A 23,963-nucleotide genomic window follows, 5' to 3' on the forward strand; every position below is an offset into this window, starting at 1 on the left:
ACCTACTGCTATTGTTATGTTGGAATATTGACGTAATTGCCTTCTCACAATATGCGCATTTCGATTACAAATCTCTCTCTCTTACTAACAGCAGCAACCTCATGCATTGACCTGACCTTTCTCACATACCATCATAAGACTGTGTCTTTTCACCACCTGAGCTGGAAGAAGTTTGGGGGTACTTTATTTACTCACTTATAATTGCACATACTCTGCTAACCTGTTTGCCTTATCTTGTTTTATATTACTTTATCACGTAGTTACTAATAAAATAGCTTATATCTGAAGACTCAGACTCCAAGTGTGTCCATTTCTGCTGGTCCTTTTTAACCCATTACAGGGTACATAACAATGCCCTCTCTTTTGCTTTAACTTACTTGGTCAGCTACAGTTGCCTTTTCTTCCCTTTAGAATACACCTTCATCTTTGAGGTGTATCTATCTTCTGCCTTCCAAATTGCCCCAGAAACTCCAGCTATTGCCGTTCTGCCATCATCCCTGCTAGTGTCTCCTTCCAATAAACATTAGCCAGCTCCCTTCTCTTGCCTCTGAACTTCCCTTTACTCCACTTTAATATAGATACATCTGACTTTATCTTGTCCCTCTCAAACTGCAGGGTGAATTCTATCATATTATGATTACTGCCTCCGAAGGGGTTCTTTTACCTTAAGCTCCCTAATCTAATTTGGTTCATAGAAACATAGAAAACCTACAGAACAATACAGGCCTCCTGGCCCACAAAGTTGTGCCGAACATGTCCCTACCTTACAAATTACTAGGCATACCCATAGCCCTCTATTTTTCTAAGCTCCATGGACTGATCTAAAAGTCCCTTAAAAGACCTTATCGTATCTGCCTCTGCCACTGTTGCCGGCAATCCATTCCACACACTCACCACTCTCTGAGTAAAAAACTTACCCCTGACATCTCCTCTGTACTGTTACGTAACCTCGTAACCAGGTAACTTACCAGCAAAGATAGCGGGATCAGCTGAGTCGGATGCTACTATTTTCAAACGTTTTATTCAAAAAGGGGCACAAACGTATGGTTAATACAAAACATTCAGATCATATACATCGTCAAAACTCAATCTAAAACACCGGTGTAATAATAATCAATCAGAAATAAGCTCTATAGTTGTTTAGGGGTAATACTGAGTCCAATTGAAATATAAAGAGTCACTCAGAAGTTTGCAGGCTTTTCCCTTTTGGGAACCGCTGGTGTTTTCACGTTGTAGAGAGAGAGAGATGGTTTAGAAAGGATAAACACTTGCCCGTTGTCTTTACAGAGCAAATCCTTGGAATCAGGGGAGCAGGCTTCCCCGTTGTTATTTAAAAGCGGTCTTCCGTTGGTTCTAGCCACAGATTCAAAATTTGGAATCTAACGCACGTGGCTTCCTTCAAAATGTCTTCCCGCTCCCACTGGAATCGGTATCATGCTTCCTTGGTGTCTCCTTGGTGCGTCTGAGGGTTGTCCCCCCCTCAGACCCTCCTTTATACTTCTTCACGGGATCGCAGGTGTCAATCAGGTTGTAGGTGATGCGATCTCTCTCTCAACCAGCCCACTTTGCCTGAGGGCTTTTCACGTGGTCTTCATGAGACAATAGTCAATATCGCCTTTATTCTGCTTCTTGGGAGAACGTGGCCTTCCGCACGTCTCTCCCCCTCTTGGGTCAGTTGACCCCCCTCTTGACTAGGGCTCTTGCGATTCTCACAAAGGAGGGGGCCGAGGGCATAACAGTACCTACTCCCCAGCACCTTAAACCTGTGTCCTCGTGGCAACCATTTCAGCCCTGGGAAAAAGCCTCTGACTATCCTCAGGATCAATGCCTCTCATCATCTTATACACCTCTATCAGGTCGCCTCTCATCCTCCGTCACTCCAAGGAGAAAAGGCCGAGTTCACTCAACCTATTCTCATAAGGCATGCTCCCCAATCCAGGCAACATCCTTGTAAATCTCCTTTGCACCCTTTCTATGGTTTCCACATCCTTCCTGTAGTGAGGTGACCAGAACTGAGCACAGCACTCCAAGTGGGGTCTGATCAGGGTCCTATTTCGCTGCAACATTACCTCTCAGCTCCTAAATTCATTTCCACAATTAATGAAGGCCAATACACAGTATGCCTTCTTAACCAGAGTCAACCTACACAGCTGCATTGAGTGTCCTATGGACTTGGACCCCAAGATCCCTCTGATCCTCCACACTGCCAAGAGTCTTGCCATTAATACTATATTCTGCCATCATATTTGACCTACCAAAATAAACCACTTTACACTTATCTGGGTTGAACTCCATCTGCCACTTCTCAGCCCAGTTTTGCATCCTATCAATGTCCCGCTGTAACCTCTGACAGCCCTCCACACTATCCACAACACACCAACCTTTGTGTCATCAGCAAACTTACTAACCCATTCCTCCACTTCCTCATCCAGGTCATTTGTAAAAATCACTAAGAGTAAGGGTCCTAGAACAGATCCCTGAGGCACCCCACTGGTGACTGATCCCCATGCAGAATATGACCCGTCTACAACCACTCTTTGCCTTCTGTGGGCAAGCCAGTTCTGGATCCACAAAGCAATGTCCCCTTGGATCCCATGCCTCCTTACTTTCTCAATAAGCCTTGCATGGGGTACCTTATCAAATGCCTTGCTGAAATCCATATACACTACATCTACTGCTTTTCCTTCATCAATGTGTTTAGTCACATCCTCAAAAAATTCAATCAGGCTCGTAAGGCACGACCTACCCCTAACAAAGCCATGCTGACTACTCCTAATCATACTATACCTCTCCAAACGTACATAAGTCCTGCCTCTCAGGATCTTCTCCATCAACTTCCCAACCACTGACGTAAGACTCAGGCTACATCCACACTACACCGGATAAGTCCGTAACCAAAGCTTTTCCTCTTGGTTTTTACCCTCTGTCCACACTAAAGTGGCGTTTTCGTCCCCCGAAACCAGAGCTTTTTAGAAATGCTTTCCAGGGCATGTAATTTTGAAAATGCTGGATTGGCCGGAGCAGCGTGAACAGGGTAACCAGAGAAATCTGAAAACGCTGTCAGATGGCAGCACGCCATTTCACTGTTTTCTTGAACACAACCTAACAATTTCAGAACAGATGGCAACAAGACTGAAGCCAGAAGAGTTAGAAATGTACTCACCAAATACTTTGACTCATAACTTACTGAATAAATAAGTATACTCACTGTACCGTTTTCTGTCCTTGCTCGTATGAAGGTGGTTTACCTATTTATGCAAGTACTTCTCTGACAATAGATGTGTAACAGCCTAATGCAACATAGTATGGAAATACAAGATAACACTGATGCAGACATGTTTTACATATTTAACAAGATGCTTTATTAATGCAACAGAGTTAGTCAGTTTTTCAATGTTCATCGTCAGCTGGGTCGTACTCTCCGTGAACTCCCTGTCGGTTGCATCCATACACTTCAGTATTTGTTTTTTTTAGTTTTAAGTTCTCCTGCGCGAGAACCAACAGCTGCCCATCGTTTAAGTTTTTCTAGTCTGTAACTGAACAAACACGCACTGTTTTTCACAGCGAGATTTGACACCAAACATGTCGCTTGTTTTTGGTAGATGCGTCCTGCACATGCGCAGTAGGAGGAGGTTCGCCAAAAAATCCGATTCAATGTGGACAGAGATATTTTTAAAAACGCATAGTGTGGATGCCTATCGTTTTTACGCGAAATTGGCGTTTTCAGAATTATCCGGTCTAGTGTGGATGTAGCCTCACTGGTCTATAATTTCCTGGGCTATCTCTATTCCCTTTCTTGAATAAAGGAACAACATCCGCAACCCTCCAGTCCTCCAGAACCTCTCATTACACAACAGCCAATCCAGAGCTGCTGTTTGCTTACTGCACTCATCTCAAGCTGCTCTAAGAAGGCATCTGATAGGCCTTCTATAAATTCTCTTTCTTTGATCCAAGAAATCACAAATCACCAAGCTGATTTTCCCAAAGCACCTGCAAATTGAAATCAACCATGACTATCACAACTTTGCCCTTACTGCACACCTTTTCTATCTCCTAATGTAATTTATATCCCACATCCTGGCTACCATTCGGAGGCCAGTATATAATATCCATCAGGGTTTTTTTTACTCTTGCAGTTTCTACCCAGAAGGATTCTTCCAATCCTATGTTATTTCTTTCTAAGGATTTAATTTCATTTTTTAACCAACAGAGCCACCTCACCCCCTCTGCTTACCTGCCTGTCCTTTCAATACAAGGTGAACCCTTGGATGTTAAGCTCCCAGCTATGATCTTCTTCCATCCACGACTCAGTGATGTCCACATCATACCTGCCAATCTCTAACTGCGTTACAAGATCATCTACCTTGATTCATATATTGCATGGATTCAAATATAACATAATTAGTCCTGAATTTATTGCCCTTTTCAATTTTTCCCCTTGTTATACCTCACCTCATTCTACTGACTGCAAGTTTACCCTATCATCTGGCTGAACTTCCCCACAGTTTCACTACACACTGCACCTAGTTGTACAGCAACTACCCCATCCTCAGCCCTAAACTTCCAGTTCCCATTCCCCTGCCAAATTAGTTTAAACCCTCCCCAGCAGCTCTCACATATCTATCAACAGGTTCCTCTCAGGTTCAGGTACAACCTGTCCTTTTTTGTACAGGCCACACCTACCCTTCAACAGATCCTATTGATCCAGAAACCAGAAACCCTGCCTGCTGCACATGCCACTCATTCATCTGTACTATCATCCTATTCCTGCCCTGACTAACACATGGACTGGAAGTAATCCAGAAATTGGAGGTCCTGCTCTTCACCCTCTTCCCTAACTCCCTATATTCACTGTACAGCACTTCGTCCTCCTTTCTAACAAATCATTGGGGCCAATGGCCACCACGGCTTTTGCTGCTTACCCTCCCTATTACCACAGCCGCTCTGAGAGATTCTTGACCCTGGAACCTGGAAGGGAACACACCATCCTGGCTATGGAATCTGCTCAGCACCCCTCTAACATCTGCCTGACTTTACTCTTCCCTGCTGAGTCTCAGAGCTGGTCACAGTGCCACTGGCCTGGCCGCTGCTGCTATGCCCTGATAGGTCATACACCCCAGCAATACCCAAAGGTTTATACTTGTTGCTGAAGGGAATAGCCATAGGGGAACTCTGCACTCTGTGTGTGATCATCTGAGTAGAAGTTCCAACTCTGAGGTTTTCAGCTTCCTGAATGGTCCTGAGTGTATCCAGCTCCTCTTCCAGTTTCTAGACCTGGTCAGTCTGGAGCTGAAGTTGCATGCACTTCCTGCAGTTATAGTCAACAGGGAGACCATTAGGTACCCTGAAATCCCACATCTCACAAGAGGTGCATTCCACTGCCTGAACTACTATCCTGCCTACATTTGCTAAGCCTCTAACTTCTCAAGCTTAAGCTCTAGACTGTGTATGTTCTCATCCAGCCTGTTGAGTCAAAGCCTGACCACTCTAACACTCGCCCACTCCAACAATGGCCACTCTGCTTTCACCAAGTGCCTAAAAGATTGTGAAGACTGCAGCCCACCGAAAAGTTCCGAAAGGCCCCAAATTCTTTTTAAACCTGGTATAGCCTCACTAACGAATCCCCTCTCATGATGACTGCAGACTTGAAATGTTTCAAAAAGCCCCGAGTTCTTTTTATACCTTGCACAGTCTCACCAACGAATGCCCTTTCATGATGATTGCAGACTAGTGAAAAGTTCCAAAAGGCTGCAAGCTCTTTTTAAACCCAGCATAGCCTCATCAGTGAATGACCTCTTGTGATGATTGCAGCCTGTCAATTGTTCTTAATGGGCTCCTACATCTTCCCAACCACTGAAGTCAGGCTAACTGGCCCATAACTTCCTGTCTTTTGTCTTCCTCCCTTCTGAAAGAGTGAGTGACATTTGCAATTTCCCAGTCTTCCGGAATCTTATTTTAACATGAAACATCATATGTGCTTTTGAGTCAGCCAAACTATCCAAAAAAATTTTTTAAATATAATTATTCTTTTCATGACAAGTGGAAAATAAATCACATGACAAAATATTAGGAAGTGTTTTCTTATTTGACAGAAATGATAATGATTGTTCACTGAATGCTTGGCAAATGATTTATGCAATAGAATTATTTCACTTAAAATGAAAGAATAAAAGAATTAAAATTCTATCTAGTTTAAGAGGTAAAAGTTGCATGACAGATTCACAATGCTTTTGACAATGTTTTGAAAACTGTAGGTAGTTTTGGACTCACCCTGATCTTTACCATCTGTTATTCCAAAATGAGTCCCATTCTCCAAGTGCCCTTCACCATCTGAATTTGGCTTCTCTGAAGATAACTTCTGGGAAGAGGAAATCAGATAGAGTCAATCTTGCATATTGGTGCTGATTCAACACACTCACCACAGTTTCCTCCAGTAAAGACAACAGGGATGAGTCCCTCCTGTAGCATTGAAAGCAAACACAGAAAGATCTCAGTGTATTGGTATCTCTAATAAAATCCTTGAAAGATGTTCAAAAGAAAAATGTCAATAAACCAGCTCCATTAGACTATACTGCTTCCATGAATTAGTTGACACTGTAAGAAGAATCACTTCCAACTAATCTTATGAAATAATCCAGAGACAGAGACAGGGTGAGATTTCCCAAAACTAGAAATTCTTATTTCTCCAGTTCAGCAAGGCCTGACACAGGACGGGTGACTGACTATAGGGAGTGATGCATCCAAAGGAAATGGACACAGTATTAAAGATAAAAGATTAGCTTTATTTATCAAAAGTATATCCAAACATCAAAACATACAGTGAAATGCATTGTCTGTGTCAAATCAAATCAGCAAGCATTGTACTGGGCAGCCTACGTAGCAAGCGCACAGCTCACTAACCGAATGCTTGAATGTGGGAGGAAACCCAGGTGGTCACAAGAAGATTGTACAAACTCCTTAAAGACAGCAGCAGGGATCAAACCTCAGTCACTGATCTGCTAATCACTACACTTCCGGCACCAGGAAGGAGTCCACAAAAATAGACAGGCTGAAGCACCAGATTTATTTATAAACAATCTGCTGAACAATCTTCTATAGTGATATCAATGACAGATGATTCATCTGTCACAGAAGTTGTTCAAAGTTCAAAGTAAATTTATTATCGAAGTACATATATGTCACCATATACAACCCAGAGATTCATTTTCTTGTATTCATTCACAAAGAATACAAAAAAAACACAATAGAATCAATGAAAAACAGCACACGACAAGACAGGCAAATGTGCAGAAGACAGCAAACAGTGCAACTACAAAAAAAGCAATAGTAATAGTAATAATAATAATAGTAAATAAGCAATAAATATCAAGAACGTGAGCTGTAAAGTCCTAAAAATGTGGCCATAGTTTGTAGAATTAGTTCAGCGTCGAGCTAAGTGAAGTTATTCCCTCTGGTTCAAGAGCCTAATAGTTGAGGGGTAATAACTGTTCCTGAACCTGGTGGGGTGGGAACTCCTTCCTGATGGCACCAGTGAGAGGAACACATGGCCTGGATTGAGCGAACATGAGAACTCCTGCTTAGAATCCCATGTCCTTTGAATTCAGTTTGGGCAATTTGTCACAAACTGAAGAGAAAAGTCTAGAGGAAGACTAACATCTAAAATGGTTGAATTCAGTCTGATGTGCCTCCAAATGCCCTGTTACATGATTTAAGATGCAGTGCAACAGAAGTATAGTGGTTTATCAGTTCCCTGATGCCCAGTTTACCAATAGTAAACCAGTTTTGTGGTTTATCAGATCCCTGGTGCCCAGTTTACCAATAGTAAACTAGTTTTGTGGTTTATCAGTTCCCTGGTGCCCAGTTTACCAATAGTAAACCAGTTTTGTGGTTTATCAGTTCCCTGGTGCCCAGTTTACCAATAGTAAACCAGTTTTGTGGTTTATCAGTTCCCTGGTGCCCAGTTTACCAATAGTAAACCAGTTTTGTGGTTTATCAGTTCCCTGGTGCCCAGTTTACCAATAGTAAACCAGTTTTGTGGTTTATCAGTTCCCTGGTGCCCAGTTTACCAATAGTAAACCAGTTTTGTGGTTTATCAGATCCCTGGTGCCCAGTTTACCAATAGTAAACCAGTTTTGTGGTTTATCAGTTCCCTGGTGCCCAGTTTACCAATAGTAAACCAGTTTTGTGGTTTATCAGTTCCCTGGTGCCCAGTTTACCAATAGTAAACCAGTTTTGTGGTTTATCAGATCCCTGGTGCCCAGTTTACCAATAGTAAACCAGTTTTGTGGTTTATCAGTTCCCTGGTGCCCAGTTTACCAATAGTAAACCAGTTTTGTGGTTTATCAGTTCCCTGGTGCCCAGTTTACCAATAGTAAACCAGTTTTGTGGTTTATCAGTTCCCTGGTGCCCAGTTTACCAATAGTAAACCAGTTTTGTGGTTTATCAGATCCCTGGTGCCCAGTTTACCAATAGTAAACCAGTTTTGTGGTTTATCAGTTCCCTGGTGCCCAGTTTACCAATAGTAAACCAGTTTTGTGGTTTATCAGTTCCCTGGTGCCCAGTTTACCAACAGTAAACCAGTTTTGTGGTTTATCAGTTCCCTGGTGCCCAGTTTACCAATAGTAAACCGGTTTTGTGGTTTATCAGTTCCCTGGTGCCCAGTTTACCAATTGTGGTTTTGTGGTTTATCAGTTTTCTGGGCCTCAAGGTGCCCAGGTCATATCTTCTCATAATGTTATGCGAGTAGAAAGAGCATAAATTAAAAATAAGGTAGAGTAAGAATGTAACTTACTTCTTTATGACTATTATGGAATACTATAATGTTACTTGGAATAACCTTCAGTAATCGTCATTGTTTACTAAGGTTTTCTCTCTCTGCTGAAGTAAAGATCAATTATTTGTCAGCAGCTCCACAGGTGTTGTCAGCCCTTTGATGTGAGCTATGCTTCATGTGTAATATGGGAATGAGAGTGTCAAAGGTTTTTAACGTTATACTGCCAGACCCAACTACATCTTCAATAAATTCACTTTTTATCTGGGATTAAGGGTTAGCCTAATCACGGGACAATTTACAATGACCAATTAACCTACTAAGTGGCATGTCTTTGGATTGTGGGAAGAAATCGGAGCGGCAGGAGAAAATGCACACATTCCACAGGGAGGACAAACAGACTCCTTACTGAGGATGCTGAAATTGCACTCCAAGCTCTGATGCCCGAGCTGCAATGGCCTGCGCTAACCGCTACGCTACTGTGGCACCCTACAGTTTCCCTATTCTATAAAATTCCAGTTTAAGGTGCTGCTACTGAAGGCCAGAGACAGCTTACTGGTAGTTCGAAAGGCAAGAAGTTCCAGTCAAGATGGTGGAGGTGAACATAGATTCCTCAGGCGAGCTTCCAGATAGCAATCTATTTAACTATTTCACTTTCTCTACGCTTTCAGCGTGTTCTTTTTAATATACACAAAGTGCTGGAGGAACTTAGCAGGCTAGGCAGCATCTATAGAAAAGAGTAAACAGTTGACGTTTCAGGCCGAGACCCTTCATCAGTACTAGAGAAAAGAGATGAGAAGTCAGAGTAAGAAGATGGGGGGTGGGGAAGAGGAGGAAGAAGTACTTCAACCATGTGCTCACCAGGATATCACCTTGTTCTTCTTCCTCCCCTCCCCTTACTGTGGTCTTTTCCACGAGGCAGCTCAAGCTCTCGGTCCTCATTAGCACCCGGTCTTTGGTCTTCTCCACAAGGTCATGACTGATTACATTTCGAAGAATCAAGGAAGATTGAGGTATCAAGGCGAATGTGGAGAAGGTCAGCGGTCATTCTCAACAGAGGCCATGGGGGAGACAGAAATTGGTAGCCAGGTCGATAGAGTTCGGACCTGGTGTGGTGATTGCTCTTCATGGAAGGACTGAGTTCGTGCAGCCACTCTCCTCGAAGGTTGATGGGAGGATGTATTCAATATTCTGAGATTTATGTGATTATTGGACTGCAGTTTATATTGCTGTCCTTCAGTTCTGGTGTTTTCTTTCTAGTTGCTGATTGGTGCGTGGGTGATCTGTTGCTTTTTCTGTATGAGAGGGAGGAGTTGGGATTTGCCGTATGCTTTTTCAGTGTGGGCGGTCTGCTAGTTTTTTGTGCAAGGGAGGGGGTGGGGAGTTTTGTTTCTTTCACTTTTTGTGCCAGAGGTGAGTGGGGGAAGAGTTGATGTAACCATCTCTGACGGTGGTGTCTGAAAAGAGAATGCTGTCCAAGTTGCATGCCATCTTGGACAATGTCTCCTATCCACTCCATAATGTACTGGTTAGGCACAGGAGTACATTCAGCCAGAGACTCATTCCACCGAGATGCAACACTGAGCGTCATAGGAAGTCATTCCTGCCTGTGGCCATCAAACTTTGCAACTCCTCCCTCGGAGTGTCAGACACCCTTTGCCAATAGGCTGGTCCTGGAATTATTTTCACTTGGCATGATTAACTTATTATTATTTATTTATGGTTTTATATTGCTATATTTCTACACTATTCTTGGTTGGTGCGACTGTAACGAAACCCAATTTCCCTAGGGATCAATAAGGTATGTCTGTCTGTCTGTCTTTTCTTTTATCAGCTCTCGTGGTTCTCCTGTATTTCCTGGCCATCTGAAGATTACGAACATCAGCGTTATAATGTACATGCATATTTTGACAACCCAATAAACCATGGAGTCTTCAAAATATGACTAACAACATATTTTATTTGGTAAATTGTGGTAAATTATCACCACAAACAATGAAGAATCAAGCGAGGTGAAGCTGACTCGAGGGATGATTCCGGTGCTGCGTTGCAAAATTGAAGCGTACTGTGTTTGAGATAGAGATGGAGTTGGAGTGGGCGATTCAGCAAGGAGTCGAGGCAGAGGAGTTTCTTTGCCCATCCACCTAACCCTGGTGTGAGGTTGGATCACTTTAATTGCTGAGCCAATTTAGAGATGTCAAGAATGGCTTCAGGCTGGGTGACACGGTTTAGGTCAGTAGCATATCGCAGGGCAGTGAGGTCTAGGCCCAGAGCATATCGCAGGGCAGTGAGGCCTAGGCCCAGATCGTATCACAGTGGCAGGGCCCAGGTCTTAATTTGAGGCACTATCTAGTGTTTGGACAATTTAAACACCAGCTCAGATGGAGTGGAAAGGCGGGGTGTTGGGACCAGAGGTAAGAATTAGGCCAATTTTGCTCGCTCTCCTGCTATGTTCACTCCTCTGTGCATGGCACTGAGACTGTGAGACTGCCCTGGCCGCTGTGCTTCTTGTCTCTGAGCTTTACAGTGATTTGCCCCACTAGTATGATGAACTAAAACCAAGGCTTTGGGCCTACACCACACTGCTCCAGGGATTCGAATCCATGGACTCAATTTGGTTTCAAATACTGTAGCTTGTTTCTACTGTTTTCATGATTTGTGTTTTTTTTCCTGTCTCTGTATTGGTCTTTCTTCTTTTAATTTGGTTCTTTCAGGTTTCTTGCTTTGAGACTGCCTGTAAGCAGACAAATCTCAAGGTTGTATAATCTATACATAGTTTGATAATAAAGGTACTTTGAATTGTATACAATTACAATCTCCCTACAACTTGTCATATACAGTGTATTAATGATTTGGATGAGAATATAGATAGTATGCTTAATAAGTTTTCAGATGACACCAAAATTGGTGGTGTGGTGGAAGGCTGCCTGAGATCAACAGGGAGAATTGGCAAAGAAGCAATAGACGGAACTTCGGACAGGGCGTTGAAGAGGGCATTAGGCATTCTTGCCCCATCGACCATGACCGAGTACAAGAGTTGGAATTTACAAAATGCTAAGTACACTGCTCTTAGTGTAATGTGTGCAGTTTCACTCACCATTAAAGAGGAAGGATGTCATTAAGCTAGGGGGGATGCATAAAATATTCACAAGCTCATTGCCTAGACTGGAGAGCTTACGAGGCTGACAGGTGACCTTGTGGGGTTTATAAAAGATTTTCAGGGAGAAAGTGATACAGAAACTTACTTTCTTGCATTTCCAATAAAAAGATTGACTCAATTAATCCCTTGTTTATCCCTTCTCCCTTTTATACTGTGTGTGTACGTCTGTGTACCTGTGTGCGTGTCTCTGTGTTTGAGAGGGACAGAGGAGGGAGTGACTGAGTGAGTGAATGAGTAGATTTAATGATTATTGTAGATCATGTGGAACAAACACAATTCAAATATCCAAAGTCACTTATATTCAAAGTACATTGCAGTAAACAACCTTGAGATTCATCTCCCCCCAAACAGCCATGAGATAAAGAAAGAAAAAAACATGAAACTCATTCAACAAAAAACATCCAACTCCCAACACACAAAACATGCAATGGCAAAAACAAAAGAGCGAAAAACACATAACATAAAATACCAAGATACAAATCATCAAACCAGTCCAGGCATATTCAGCTCAACTGGATTCAGTTCAATCTAGTCCTGTATTATTGATTAACTTCAGGCCCCAGAGCCAGTCCGCCCTGATCGAAATTGCATAAAATAGCAACAAAAAAAAAAGGAGTGACCAGAAAGCAGAAACACATCATGTGAACTACAGACCAATCCACAATAAAGAAAGAGTAAAACGTGCTTCATTTGTTTTCAAATTTCTCAGTCTATGGATAATATATTCCAAAACCAAATGTAATCTGAATACAGCTAAACTTTTTTCTAAATTCTATAATTTATTTTTCCCCAACACTTCAAGAAATAATCAAAAAAATGAGCTAACTTCGATCTATTATTAGCACGTAGCACTTCAGGTAAGAAGCAGAGTTAGGGAAAATATACAGAGGGAAGAGTGACAGAAAGAAACTAAAACAGAGACATGAACGAGAGCTAAATTAATAGCCAAAATAAATATGAATACAGAGAAGGAGAAACTGTAAGAACAAAAATGGGAATAGTAGATTTTGGTGTTTGAAATGTTCTTTAGTTCAAAATATTTCATTTACAGGCTTCCTTACTTAGAGAGCAGAAGAAAGAAGCAACATTGAAAGGGAGGCTGATTAAAAGCTAAGCGTTCTCTCAGTTATTTAGCAAAGCTCCACACCAAAGCTGGAGCATTCCTAGGTATGAGTTTGAAACAAAGATTAGCTCCTCACCCCCACCTATAATTCAAATACCCCAATATGCATGCATGTATATAACCCCAACTGAATCAAGAATAATAATTTCTTATTGTTGCTAATTGATTGTTAACAAAAACAGAACATTCAGCATTTGGATTTTGAATCAACAAAGGCAATAAAAAAAACTGACAACTGATTAATATGAATAACACACAAAGTGCTGGAGGAACTCAGCAGGTCAGGCAGCATCTAAGGAAATGAGTAAACTGTCTACTTTTTGGGCTGAGAGCTTTCTTCAGGACTGGAAAGGAAAGGGGAAGAGACAGCTTCCTGTCTCCTGCCACATATCCCTGCACCTACCTATTCAACTCCTCCCTCATCTCCATTCAGGGCCCCAAACAGTGCTTCCAGGTGAGGCAACATTTCATCTGCTGAGCTATTGTATTCAGTGCTTCTGATATGGTCTTCTCTGCATTGCTGAAACCTGGCACAAGTCGAGGACCACTTTGTTGAGCACCTCTGCTCTATCCACCAAAAGTGAAATTGCACAGTGGCCAACCATTTTAATTCCTATCCCCATTTCAGTTCTGACAAGTCGGTCCATGGCCTCCTGTTTGGTTCTGATGAGCCCACTCTCAGGGTTGAGGAACAACATTTCATATTCTGTCCAGGTAGGCTTCAGTCCAGAAGAAGGGTCTCTGCCTGAAAATTAGACTGTTTATTCATTTCCCTAGATGCTGCCTGACCTGCTGAATTTCTCTTCCAGTAATTTTGATTCACCCCTCCTTCCCTCTTCTTCTATTCCCCGCTCTAGCCTCTTAACTCTTCTCACCTGCCTATCACCTCAACCTGGTTCCCCTCCTTCTTCCCTTTCTCCTATGGCCCACTCTCCTCTTCTAACAGGTTCTTTCTCTTCCATTCCTTTACCTTTCCCACCCACTTGGCTTCACCTATCACCTTCTGACTATCCTCCTTTACCTCCTCCCACCTTTTTACTCTGGGATCTTCCCCCTTCTTTTCCAGTCCTGAAAAAGTGTCTTGGCCTGAAACATCAACTGTTTATTCATTTCCATAGATGCTGCCTGACCTGTGTAGTTCCTTCAGCGTTTTGTGTGTGTTACTTTGGATTTCCAATATCTGTAGATTCTCTTGTGCTTATGACTAATTCAGTTTTAATAAATACTTTACGACCTTCTTCCTCAGACTTTTTATATGTTGTAGCCTGACATGGAAAGCAGTAATGGGAAACATGCATCACATTACCTTTTCCAGTTCTGCCTTGTTTACGGGAAAAATGGTCATGGATCCATCTGCTTCAGTAGTTACGTTGCAAAGTACAACAACATCTTTTATCACCTTGAAAAGTGCACAAAAGAAGAAAGAATGAAACTACCGTAGATTCCGGATTATAAGCCGCTACTTTTTTCCCACGCTTTGAACAGCTTTGAACACAGCGGCCTTTACTACGGTGCGGCTAATGCATGGTTTTTTTTCATGCCGCCAAAAACATTTGTTCTCGTAACAGTAGACCAATAAAATTGATGAGTAGTTCACAGAGGTCCAATGAAATTGTACGATAAATCAAGCGCACTTTCACAATTAAATTATTGTAAATCAGTCATTTGTACTCACCCTCATCAACATGGAAAACACTCGAAGAAAAGCATTGTGCTGCCTTTATGGCAGTTATTTAGTTTATAATATTTTTGCTTAGTAATTCATTTGTTAGTATTTTCTAGTTAAAGTTAGAAGTGTTTTAAGTATATTTGTTTTCTGTACTACATCCCGGAATGCTATGACGTCACATCCGGTTTCGCTGCGTCTTGTGGGAAAATACCGGCTTGCGATAAACGGAAAGGAGGGGGCGAGCGCATTAGACCCGAGCGAAAACGCTGCTTTTAAGTTAAAGGCGATCAATAACTTTTCCTGGTAGGCTGCAGTATATATTTTTTTACCAGTCGTTAGGAGATATTGGAATGTTGTTCGTGCACTGTTCAGTAAAAAAGTATATGCAACGTAATTTGTGTGTTACCGATACGTATGTACCGTAGATTCCGGATTATAAGCCGCTACTTTTCCCCCACATTTTGAACAGCTTTGAACTCTGCGGCCTATAATCCAGAGCGGCTAATACATGGTTTTTTTTCATGCCGCCTCGTAAACATTTTGCCTCGTAACAGTAGACCAATAAAATTGATGAGTAGTTCACAGAGGTCCAATGAAATTGTACGATAAATCAAGCGCACTTTCACAATTAAATTATTGTAAATCAGTCATTTGTACTCACCCTCATCAACATGGAAAATACTCGAAGAAAAGCAAGACCCGAGCACGTCAGACCCGATTAGACCCGATCGCATTGCGCAAGCGTCAGACCCGATTAGACCCGATCGCATTGCGCAAGCGTGTCAGACCCGATTAGACCCGATCGCAATGCGCAAGCGTCAGACCCGATTAGACCCGATAGCATTGCGCAAGCGTGTCAGACCCGATTAGACCTGATCGCATTGCGCAAGCGTCAGACCCGATTAGACCCGATCGCATTGCGCAAGCGTGTCAGACCCGATTAGACCCGATCGCAATGCGCAAGCGTCAGACCCGATTAGACCCGATCGCATTGCGCAAGCGTCAGACCCGATTAGACCCGATCGCATTGCGCAAGCGTGTCAGACCCGATTAGACCCGATCGCAATGCGCAAGCGTCAGACCCGATTAGACCCGATCGCATTGCGCAAGCGTGTCAGACCCGATTAGACCCGATCGCAATGCGCAAGCGTCAGACCCGATTAGACCCGATCGCATTGCGCAAGCGTCAGACCCGATTAGACCCGATCGCATTGCGCAAGCGTGTCAGACCCGATTAGACCCGAGCGAAAACGCTGCTTTTAAGTTAAAGTCGATCAATAACTTTTCCTGGTAGGCTGCAGTATATATATTTTTACCAGTCGCTAGGAGATATTGGAATGTTGTTCGTGCTGTTCAGTAAAAAAGTATATGCAACGTAATTTGTGTTACCGATACGTATGTATATTTAAAAGTAGCGGTGCGGCCTAAAATCCGGTGCGGCCTTTACAATTAAAAAATTGATTTTATTTCTAAAATTAGAGCCTGCGGCTTTTAATCAGGTGCGCTCTGTAGTCCGGAATCTACGGTATATTTAAAAGTAACCGTATTACAGGCACGGTTCGAAAAAAAGCATTTGCAATATGTATTTGTTTATGTTACCATACGGATTTAATTAAAAGTTAAAAAATCCTCACGTGTAATATCTTTCTGTGTAAATATCTCATATTACAACGTGGGACACCTGCGGCTTAAAATCCAGTGCGGCTTGTACAAGTACAAAATTGATTTTCTTTCTAAAATTAGAGCCTGCGGCTTTTAATCAGGTGCGCTCTGTAGTCCGGAATCTACGGTAGTTAAAATCTGAAACATCTAATTATATCATGATTCTTAGTCCTTAATGTTCTGAAACAAATTAAAACATTTAATACTTTAGCTTATTTTGACACTACTACCAGGAAATATCATCACAGAAGAGACTTTAATTCTAATCTATCTGAAAAAGAGAAAACGGACCTTTTTGAAATTGGCCTCTTTTAAAACAAAATTGTTCAAAAGCAACAGTTCAGTTGTTACATTTCTATTGCTACAAGCTCTGAAGGGTCTTCACTACATTCAACTTTGCACCATTTACCCCCACATGTACGTTATAAAGACTGAATTTCTGACAGGTCAACCAGAAATAACTTTAATATTTTTGTAACTTCTTCGGTTTATTGCACGGAAAGAGCATTCTCCTGAATCTGTTAATCAATGTTTTCTTTAAAAATACCACTGAATTGCTATTTTTATGTCAGCAATTTGAAATCAAAATTCTGGTAGTGGTTTTTGGCAAAATTTAATCCAATGTTAAATTTCAGTTTAACTGGGGCAAAAAAAAATTGCCAGCATTAATGTTTACCATTTAAATTAATACTGAAATATGACTACTACATTCAGAAAGGATCATTGTACATGCTTCACAGAGTGTTGTAATATGCTTTTGGTACAAAGGATCCCTTATGGTAGTTATCTTAGATTTAAAAATACAGAAAAAAACAGTTTGGTGATTTGCATTTATTTTCCTTCCACAAATGAATTCAGTAGCAAAAGCAGAAAATCTTCCATAAACTGTGCCATTGAATGCTGCTGTTGGAGATACTGCTAAAGTGAAAGGTTTTATCAATTGTATCTGCAGTCTTTGCAAGGACTTTGTAGCAAAACATTCAATGAATTTGTGATCCATGTAGAACAAGTTCAAATACTTCAGCTACTGAATCTGTTTTTTACCTCAAGATAGAAATGGATATCATAGCAGATTACAAGGCTGGTTTCCCCTCTTGATTTATAAGAAGTTATGAAGTTATTCAGGATGTCAGATGTTGTTGCATGCGGGTTTGCGTAATGGTATAATCAAGTATGTTTCACAAGGGCATTGAACATAAAGCAATTAACGAGCATCCTTTAGTACATCTGTTGTTTTAGTCAATTGATCTGCAGATAAACTGGTTTGCAGATCAGGCTTCAGTTGATGATTTGATGACTCACTATGTTGTCAAGGCAACAGGATCATTTTTAACTTCGTTTTGTCACCAAACCTTACCCTGCAAAAACCAACTGTAATTGGGAGAATCAATTCCTAAGTTCCCAATTATGTTATTCTCAACAATTTGGAAAATAATTTGATGCAATGTTTCAAAAGTACTTGCTGGGTCAAAACTGTATTTTTCATCATGGTCTTTTACTGGGAGACCAAAGAGACTGCAGATGCTGAAGAAACTCAACAGGGCAAGAAACACCCATGGAGGGAAATGGACAGTCAACTTTTCAGTTCAAGACCCTTCATCTGTTTTTTTGTTGATTTCTTATAGCTTTTGTCTAAAATGTTCCTACAAGATTACCATGCTTTATTTCAAAATGGCAGTTTAGTTGGTAAAAATAGCTTGTTAATATTAAGCATTGCGGTTTAGTTTCTTTTCAGTGCAAATGACACCAAAACCCAATGTTTTTCTCTGTATTTTCTTGCTTTTCTTAATATATTTAACACATTTATTTGTTGGTATAGTTTTCTTTCTTTTATTCTGAAGACTGTCATCTTTTGTTCCTAAATATCTCTTTTTCAATGCTTCCTTTGGTAAAAAAAACATTGAACTCATCCTCAGAATTACCCTCACATACTGCTTCTTGTAACACCAGGACACATAACTGGGAAGTAGAAAGGTAAACACACACACAAGAGACTAGAGGGTCTCAGCAGGCTGGGCGGCAGCAATGGTCAGGTGATACTTTGGCTCCCTGCATCTGGACTGGGGAGGTAATTATCTCTGTAGAGAAAACTACAGCTGCTTTCATGTGTATCACATCAACAGCACATTGACCAGCTAAAAATTGACTAATTAGTGCCAAATTATTAAGTTATGCTGTTTTACTGCTTGCTACAATCAATGGCATATTCTTGCTTTGTACTATAACATTTACAACCGTCACATGATTAAGATATATTTTTTTAGAAAGATCAGTTTTATTTGTCACATGGTCATCAAACCATACAGTGAGATGCACCATGTGCACCAGTGACTTACATAATGCCACATTTCGGCACTATCATAGCATGACCACAACCTATTAACCTAACTGTATGTCTTTGGAACGTGGGAGGATACCCACATGGTCACGGAGAGAACGTACAAATAGCAGCAGGACTTGAACCACAATCTTCAGACTGCTGGCACTGTAACGCATCGCACTAACTACGACACCACCATGCCTCCCTCTATGCTACTAATTGTGTTAATCACTATTCTTAATGACATTGTTAAGAGAAGAATATTATTGCTTGGTCCAAGTTAAACGCTAATGATGACATTTAAAATTTTTATTGTGATCTAATCCCACAGTGGGTTTCTCCTACCTTTGAAACTTACATGTTTCTTTGTTCTTCTGATGGAACTCCCAGACCTGAAACATCCACTGTTGCAGCCAAAGCTGCTGAGTGTTTCCACCACTTTTTGCTTTTATTTCTGACTTCGAACACCTGCCTTTTTTTTTATTTCTGCAGCTATTTCACACGACATATCAGCAACCTACATGTGCTGCCAATCACATTAAATAATCCTCACTTACTGTATTTGCTTCTCCACATAAGGATCATGCACAGCTGAGGTGACTGGTATACAGAGCACCTACACCCTGTCCACAAGGGCAATCTGAATCAGAATACTGTTTATCATCACTGACAAATGACATAAAGCGTGTTGTTTTGCAGCAGCAGAACAATGTTGTAAAAATAAATAGAGGAAAAGGGGAATCTCGAGGAAGTGTTCACAGGTGCAACCAGTCAAATTGCTCTCCACTGCGTATCTACAGTGATTGGCAGGAGTGTTTGATGGCATACCAAATCTCCTCAAATTCCTAGCATAGCAGAGGTGCTGACGTGCTTTCTTTCTGTTTGCATCAACGTGTGGGCCCTTGATGTGTTGACACAAAGAAACTTGAACCTCTTCCAATGCTCAGGCCTCAGGGAGGACTGGTGTGTATCGTAGGTGCATGCCACTTCAACACCCCCTTCCCATTCCCATGCTAAACTGTCTGTCCTCACCCTTCCCACCACCAAGTAGAAGCCCAATGCAAATTAGAAGAAAAAAATCTCACATTCAGCTGGATGTCTACAGTTCAATAGCGTGAATATTGAATTTCCTAGTTTCACTGTGTACCCTCCTCCTTCTGATGTCCCGCTGTTCTTCCCATTTCCCCCCCCCGTCCCTTCTGTTTCCATCCATACATTATGTTCACTCAACAGTCTGGTTCCATCTACCCTTCATCTCTCTTAATGGTTGCCATGACTACTCTCCTTACATCAGATTCTAGCACCGATAGCCTCAGTGTCCCTATTTATTTCCTTTCCACAACTGTCTCCACCTTCACCTACCCTCCCCCCACACCTGGCCTGATCTACTGATTTGTCATCATCTTCTTCCACTAATCACCGCTGGCCCGTCTCCCAGCCCTATCTATTGACCATCCCTCATTCCTCTATCACTTGCCAGCACGCTTCACTTTTCCCCCCACTCCCCTTTACTCCACAGAAGCTGCTAAACCCATTGAGCTCCTCCAGGTTTGCTTTTTGTTTGAGCAAATTGTATGAATTTCATTAACTCCAAACGAATCTTAGACTGCTAAAGTTTAAAATGTACTCATATGAGTATGTAGCTAAAATATGATGAAAACAAATAATTAAAAAATGAAAAACACTTTGTTATTTGAATATTTTCTGCTAGAGAACTGCAATACACCTGCACAAAATTTTTGGAGAGCCCAATGGCTCAATTACTAGAGTACAATAGCCAATTAGTAGAGTACCTGCATTGGAGTCAAATTTCAATCACCTCTTTGAGGATTCCTGTTGCATAAAAGCATAAGATATAGGAGCAGAATTAGGCCATTTGGCCCATCGAGTCTGCTCCTCCATTTTGTAATGGCTGATTCATTTGCTCTCTCAGCCCCAGTCTCCTGCCTTCTTCTCATATCTCCTCATGCCCTGACTAATCAAGAATCTATCAACCTTTGCCTTAAATATACCAAATAACTTGGTCTCCACAACTGCCTGTGGCAATGAATTCCACCACTCTCTGGCTAAAGGAATTCCTTCTCATCTCCACTCTGAATGGACGTCGCTCTACTCTGAGGCTGTGCCCTCTGGTCTTGGACTCCCCCACCACAGGAAACATTCTCTCCACATCCACAAGGCCTTTCAACATTCAATAGGGTTCAATGAGGTGGAAATGGTGAACATTCTCATTAAATTTCCTCCAGGAGCTGTGGCTTCTTTCCACATCCCAAAGATGTGTTAGGCTGTAGCAGATATATAAATAGGTATTTGGTGTTCCGCAAGGGCCAGAAAGCCTGTTTTTCTGCTGATTAACTCTAGAATTCATTTTCCTGACAGTTTGCTTAGCAATAATTGTTTTATACAATTTAAATTAATCTTCATTTAATGCAACAATGAAAACTTTTTCCAATCCTTTTACAACAAGCTTAGTTTTTAAGTTGTTGGGTTTTATGCTGCCCAAGTGATTTCCTTTACTGCAGTAGAGAAAATGGAAAATAGATTTGATTAGTAGAGGAGCGAAGAAAGATTGAACAAGTTAGGTCTTCATTCTTTGGAGCATAGAAGGTTGAGGGGGGACGATAGAGGTATTTATGAGGGGGATAGATAGAGTTGACGTGGATAGGCTTTTTCCATGGAGAGTAGGGGAGATTCAAACAAGAGGACATGAGTTGAGAATTAGGAGGCAAAAGTTTAAGGGTAACATGAGGGTGAATTTCTTTACTCAGAGAGTGGTAGCTGTGTGGAATGAGCTTCCAGTAGAAGTGGTAGAGGCGGGTTTGGTATTGTCATTTAAAGTAAAATTGGATAGGTATATGGACAGGAAAGGAATGGAAGGTTATGGGCTGAGTGCGGGTCAGTGGGACTAGGTGAGAGTAAGCGCTCGGCACGGACTAGAAAGGCCGAGATGGCTTGTTTCCGTGCTGTAATTGTTATATGGTTATACGGAAACACAACAACTTTAGATTTCTTTGACAATCTAAGTATCTGGTGGTGCCAGCATACAATGCTCCCTTGGTTGACATCTTCCAGATAGCTCACGAAAATGTCATTTCTTTCTTCTTTTATATCTGTGTTTCACCTTATATGTGTTTCTGGGTCTTTTAGAGCCCATGATTTACAATTTGGAGATAGATTGAGTGATTCAGCACCCGGCTGTCTCCGAGAAAGTTCCGGGAAGTGAGTGTGTACTCAGACAGCCTCAATGTGAAGAAACTTCAAGATGGCCACAAGCCGATATTCGATATCAATTTTGCCAGTTAAAGTGTCCATCAATCGCCAATTAAAGCATCGAGAAAGATTGAGATATTCAGGCGACTGTGGAAGGTGAGTGAGTGTTCAGTGCTAACTGTCTTCCTTTTGATCACTGCCGGAAAAGGAATCTGTGAGCGGTCTATCGCTGATGGGCTCGCTGTGGCAGTCGGGTAGGCCCCTCTGCCTCATGTAGTGTCCCTCTCTTTTGATGACTGTCAGAGGATGATATCATGGTTCTGTGTTTATGATTGGACTATTGCGTTTATGGACTGTGAACTGTTTCAGACTTTTTTAAAATCGCCAGTTCCTTTTCCATTGTGTGAGGGCAGGGTTGTTTGAGGGTTGATGTTCTGTTGCATTTGGTTAGTTATTTTATGTGGGAAGAGGGGTTGCTTTTTGGGGGTTGATGCTCCTGTTCCAGACATCCCACCCTGCAAAATCAATTTTCGGAAGACTCCCGTAAGAGGTGGGATGTCTGCAATAGAGTAGCTCCTTAGCAGCTAGCCAGCTAGTTTAAATAACATTAGATATGCCAATACTAATGAATGAATGACACCTGTAAAACTCACCTCAACATGTCTTTTACATTTTAACCCACCATGGGCAATAGAAAAGTCACTGTTGCAAACAGTGCAGCGAGTAACACGGTCATTATTTTTCACCCCTATTAGTGAGGGGTACATGTTAGTGTGGGGTGAAGTACATTTTATATTCTCTCTCTCTCTCATATAAATCAATTTCCCGCATATTGTATCTAATTTGTGGGTGTCACGGAGAGGTGGGATGTCTGCTGTTCTGTTTTGTGCAGGGAGGGGGTGGTTTGGGGGATGATAATCAGGATATTGTGCAGGGGTGGGTTATTGATTGGTATGCTCTTTGTTTTTGTGCGGGGGTGGGGTTGACGTTTCTTTCTGAATGACTTTCATGTTCTTTCTTTGTTTCATGGCTATCTGGAGAAGATACATTTCAGAGTTGTGGATGGATACATGCTTTGATAATGAATTTTTGAACCTTTGGTATAATACTGAACTGGATGTCAGTTTCATGAACAAGTGACACACACACAAGATGCTGGAGGAACTCAGCAGGCCAGCAGCACCTACATAAGGAGCAAACAGTCGATGATTTGGGCAAAGACCTTTCATCAGGACCAGAGAGAATAAGACTATGCTAGAGTAAGAAGGTGGGGGGAGGGAGGAAGAAACACAATGCAATAGGTGAAACCGGGAGTGGGAGGGGTGAAGTAAAGAGCTGGAAAGTTGATTGGTGAAAGAGATACAGGACTGGAGAAGGGGGAATCTCATAGGACGAAGACCATGGAAGAAAGAAAAGAGGGAGGAGCACCAGAGGGAGGCGATGGACAGGTAAAGAGAATAGGTGAGAGAGAGAAATGGGAATGGGGAATATGTGAAGAAGGGGTGGGGGGGATTACCAGAAGGTCGAGAAATTGATGTTCCTGCCATCCAGTTGGAGGCTACCCGGACAGAATATAAGATGTTGTTCCTCCAACCTGAGTGTGGCCCCACCGCAGCAGTACAGGTGGTCATGGACTGACGTATCGATTTGGGAATGGGAAGTGGAATTAGGAGACCCTGCTTTTCCTGGCAGATGGATTGTAGGTGCTCAGGGAAGTGGTTTCACACTCTATGTCGAGTCTCACCGACATACAGGAGACCATTCCAGGAGCATCGGATGCAGTAGAAAACCCCAGCAGACTGACAGGTGAAGCGTCGCCTCACCTAGAAGGACTGTTTATGGCCCTGAATGGTAGAGAGGGACGAGGTGTAACACTTGTTCCGCTCGCAGGGATAAGTGCCAGGAGGGAGATCAGTGGGGAGGGACGAATCGACAAGGGACTCACAAGGGATCTTTGCGGAAAGCAGAAACTCTGGAAGAGAGAAAGATGTGCTTGGTGGTGGGATCCCATTGGAGATGGCGGAAATTACGGAGAACTATGTGCTGGAC

General features: G+C 42.0%; 1 protein-coding gene across 6 annotated transcripts in view; it reads right to left on the reverse strand.

Annotated features, from left to right (window-relative positions):
* Positions 1–23,963, reverse strand: part of afap1 (actin filament associated protein 1) — a 283,153-nt gene that overhangs the window by 44,070 nt on the left and 215,120 nt on the right. For 4 of the 6 annotated variants that reach the window (XM_073043107.1, XM_073043103.1, XM_073043106.1 and 1 more), the window contains exons 7-8: positions 14,360–14,452; positions 6,271–6,358 (exon numbers count right to left, since the gene is read on the reverse strand). In XM_073043107.1, the coding sequence (XP_072899208.1) occupies positions 6,271–6,358; positions 14,360–14,452 (181 nt within the window). The remainder of the gene's footprint in view (positions 1–6,270; positions 6,359–14,359; positions 14,453–23,963) is intronic. The other 2 variants (XM_073043105.1, XM_073043104.1) reach the window with 1 other exon arrangement.

Source organism: Hemitrygon akajei, chromosome 4 (assembly GCF_048418815.1).
Source record: "Hemitrygon akajei chromosome 4, sHemAka1.3, whole genome shotgun sequence".
Lineage (NCBI taxonomy): Eukaryota > Metazoa > Chordata > Chondrichthyes > Myliobatiformes > Dasyatidae > Hemitrygon > Hemitrygon akajei.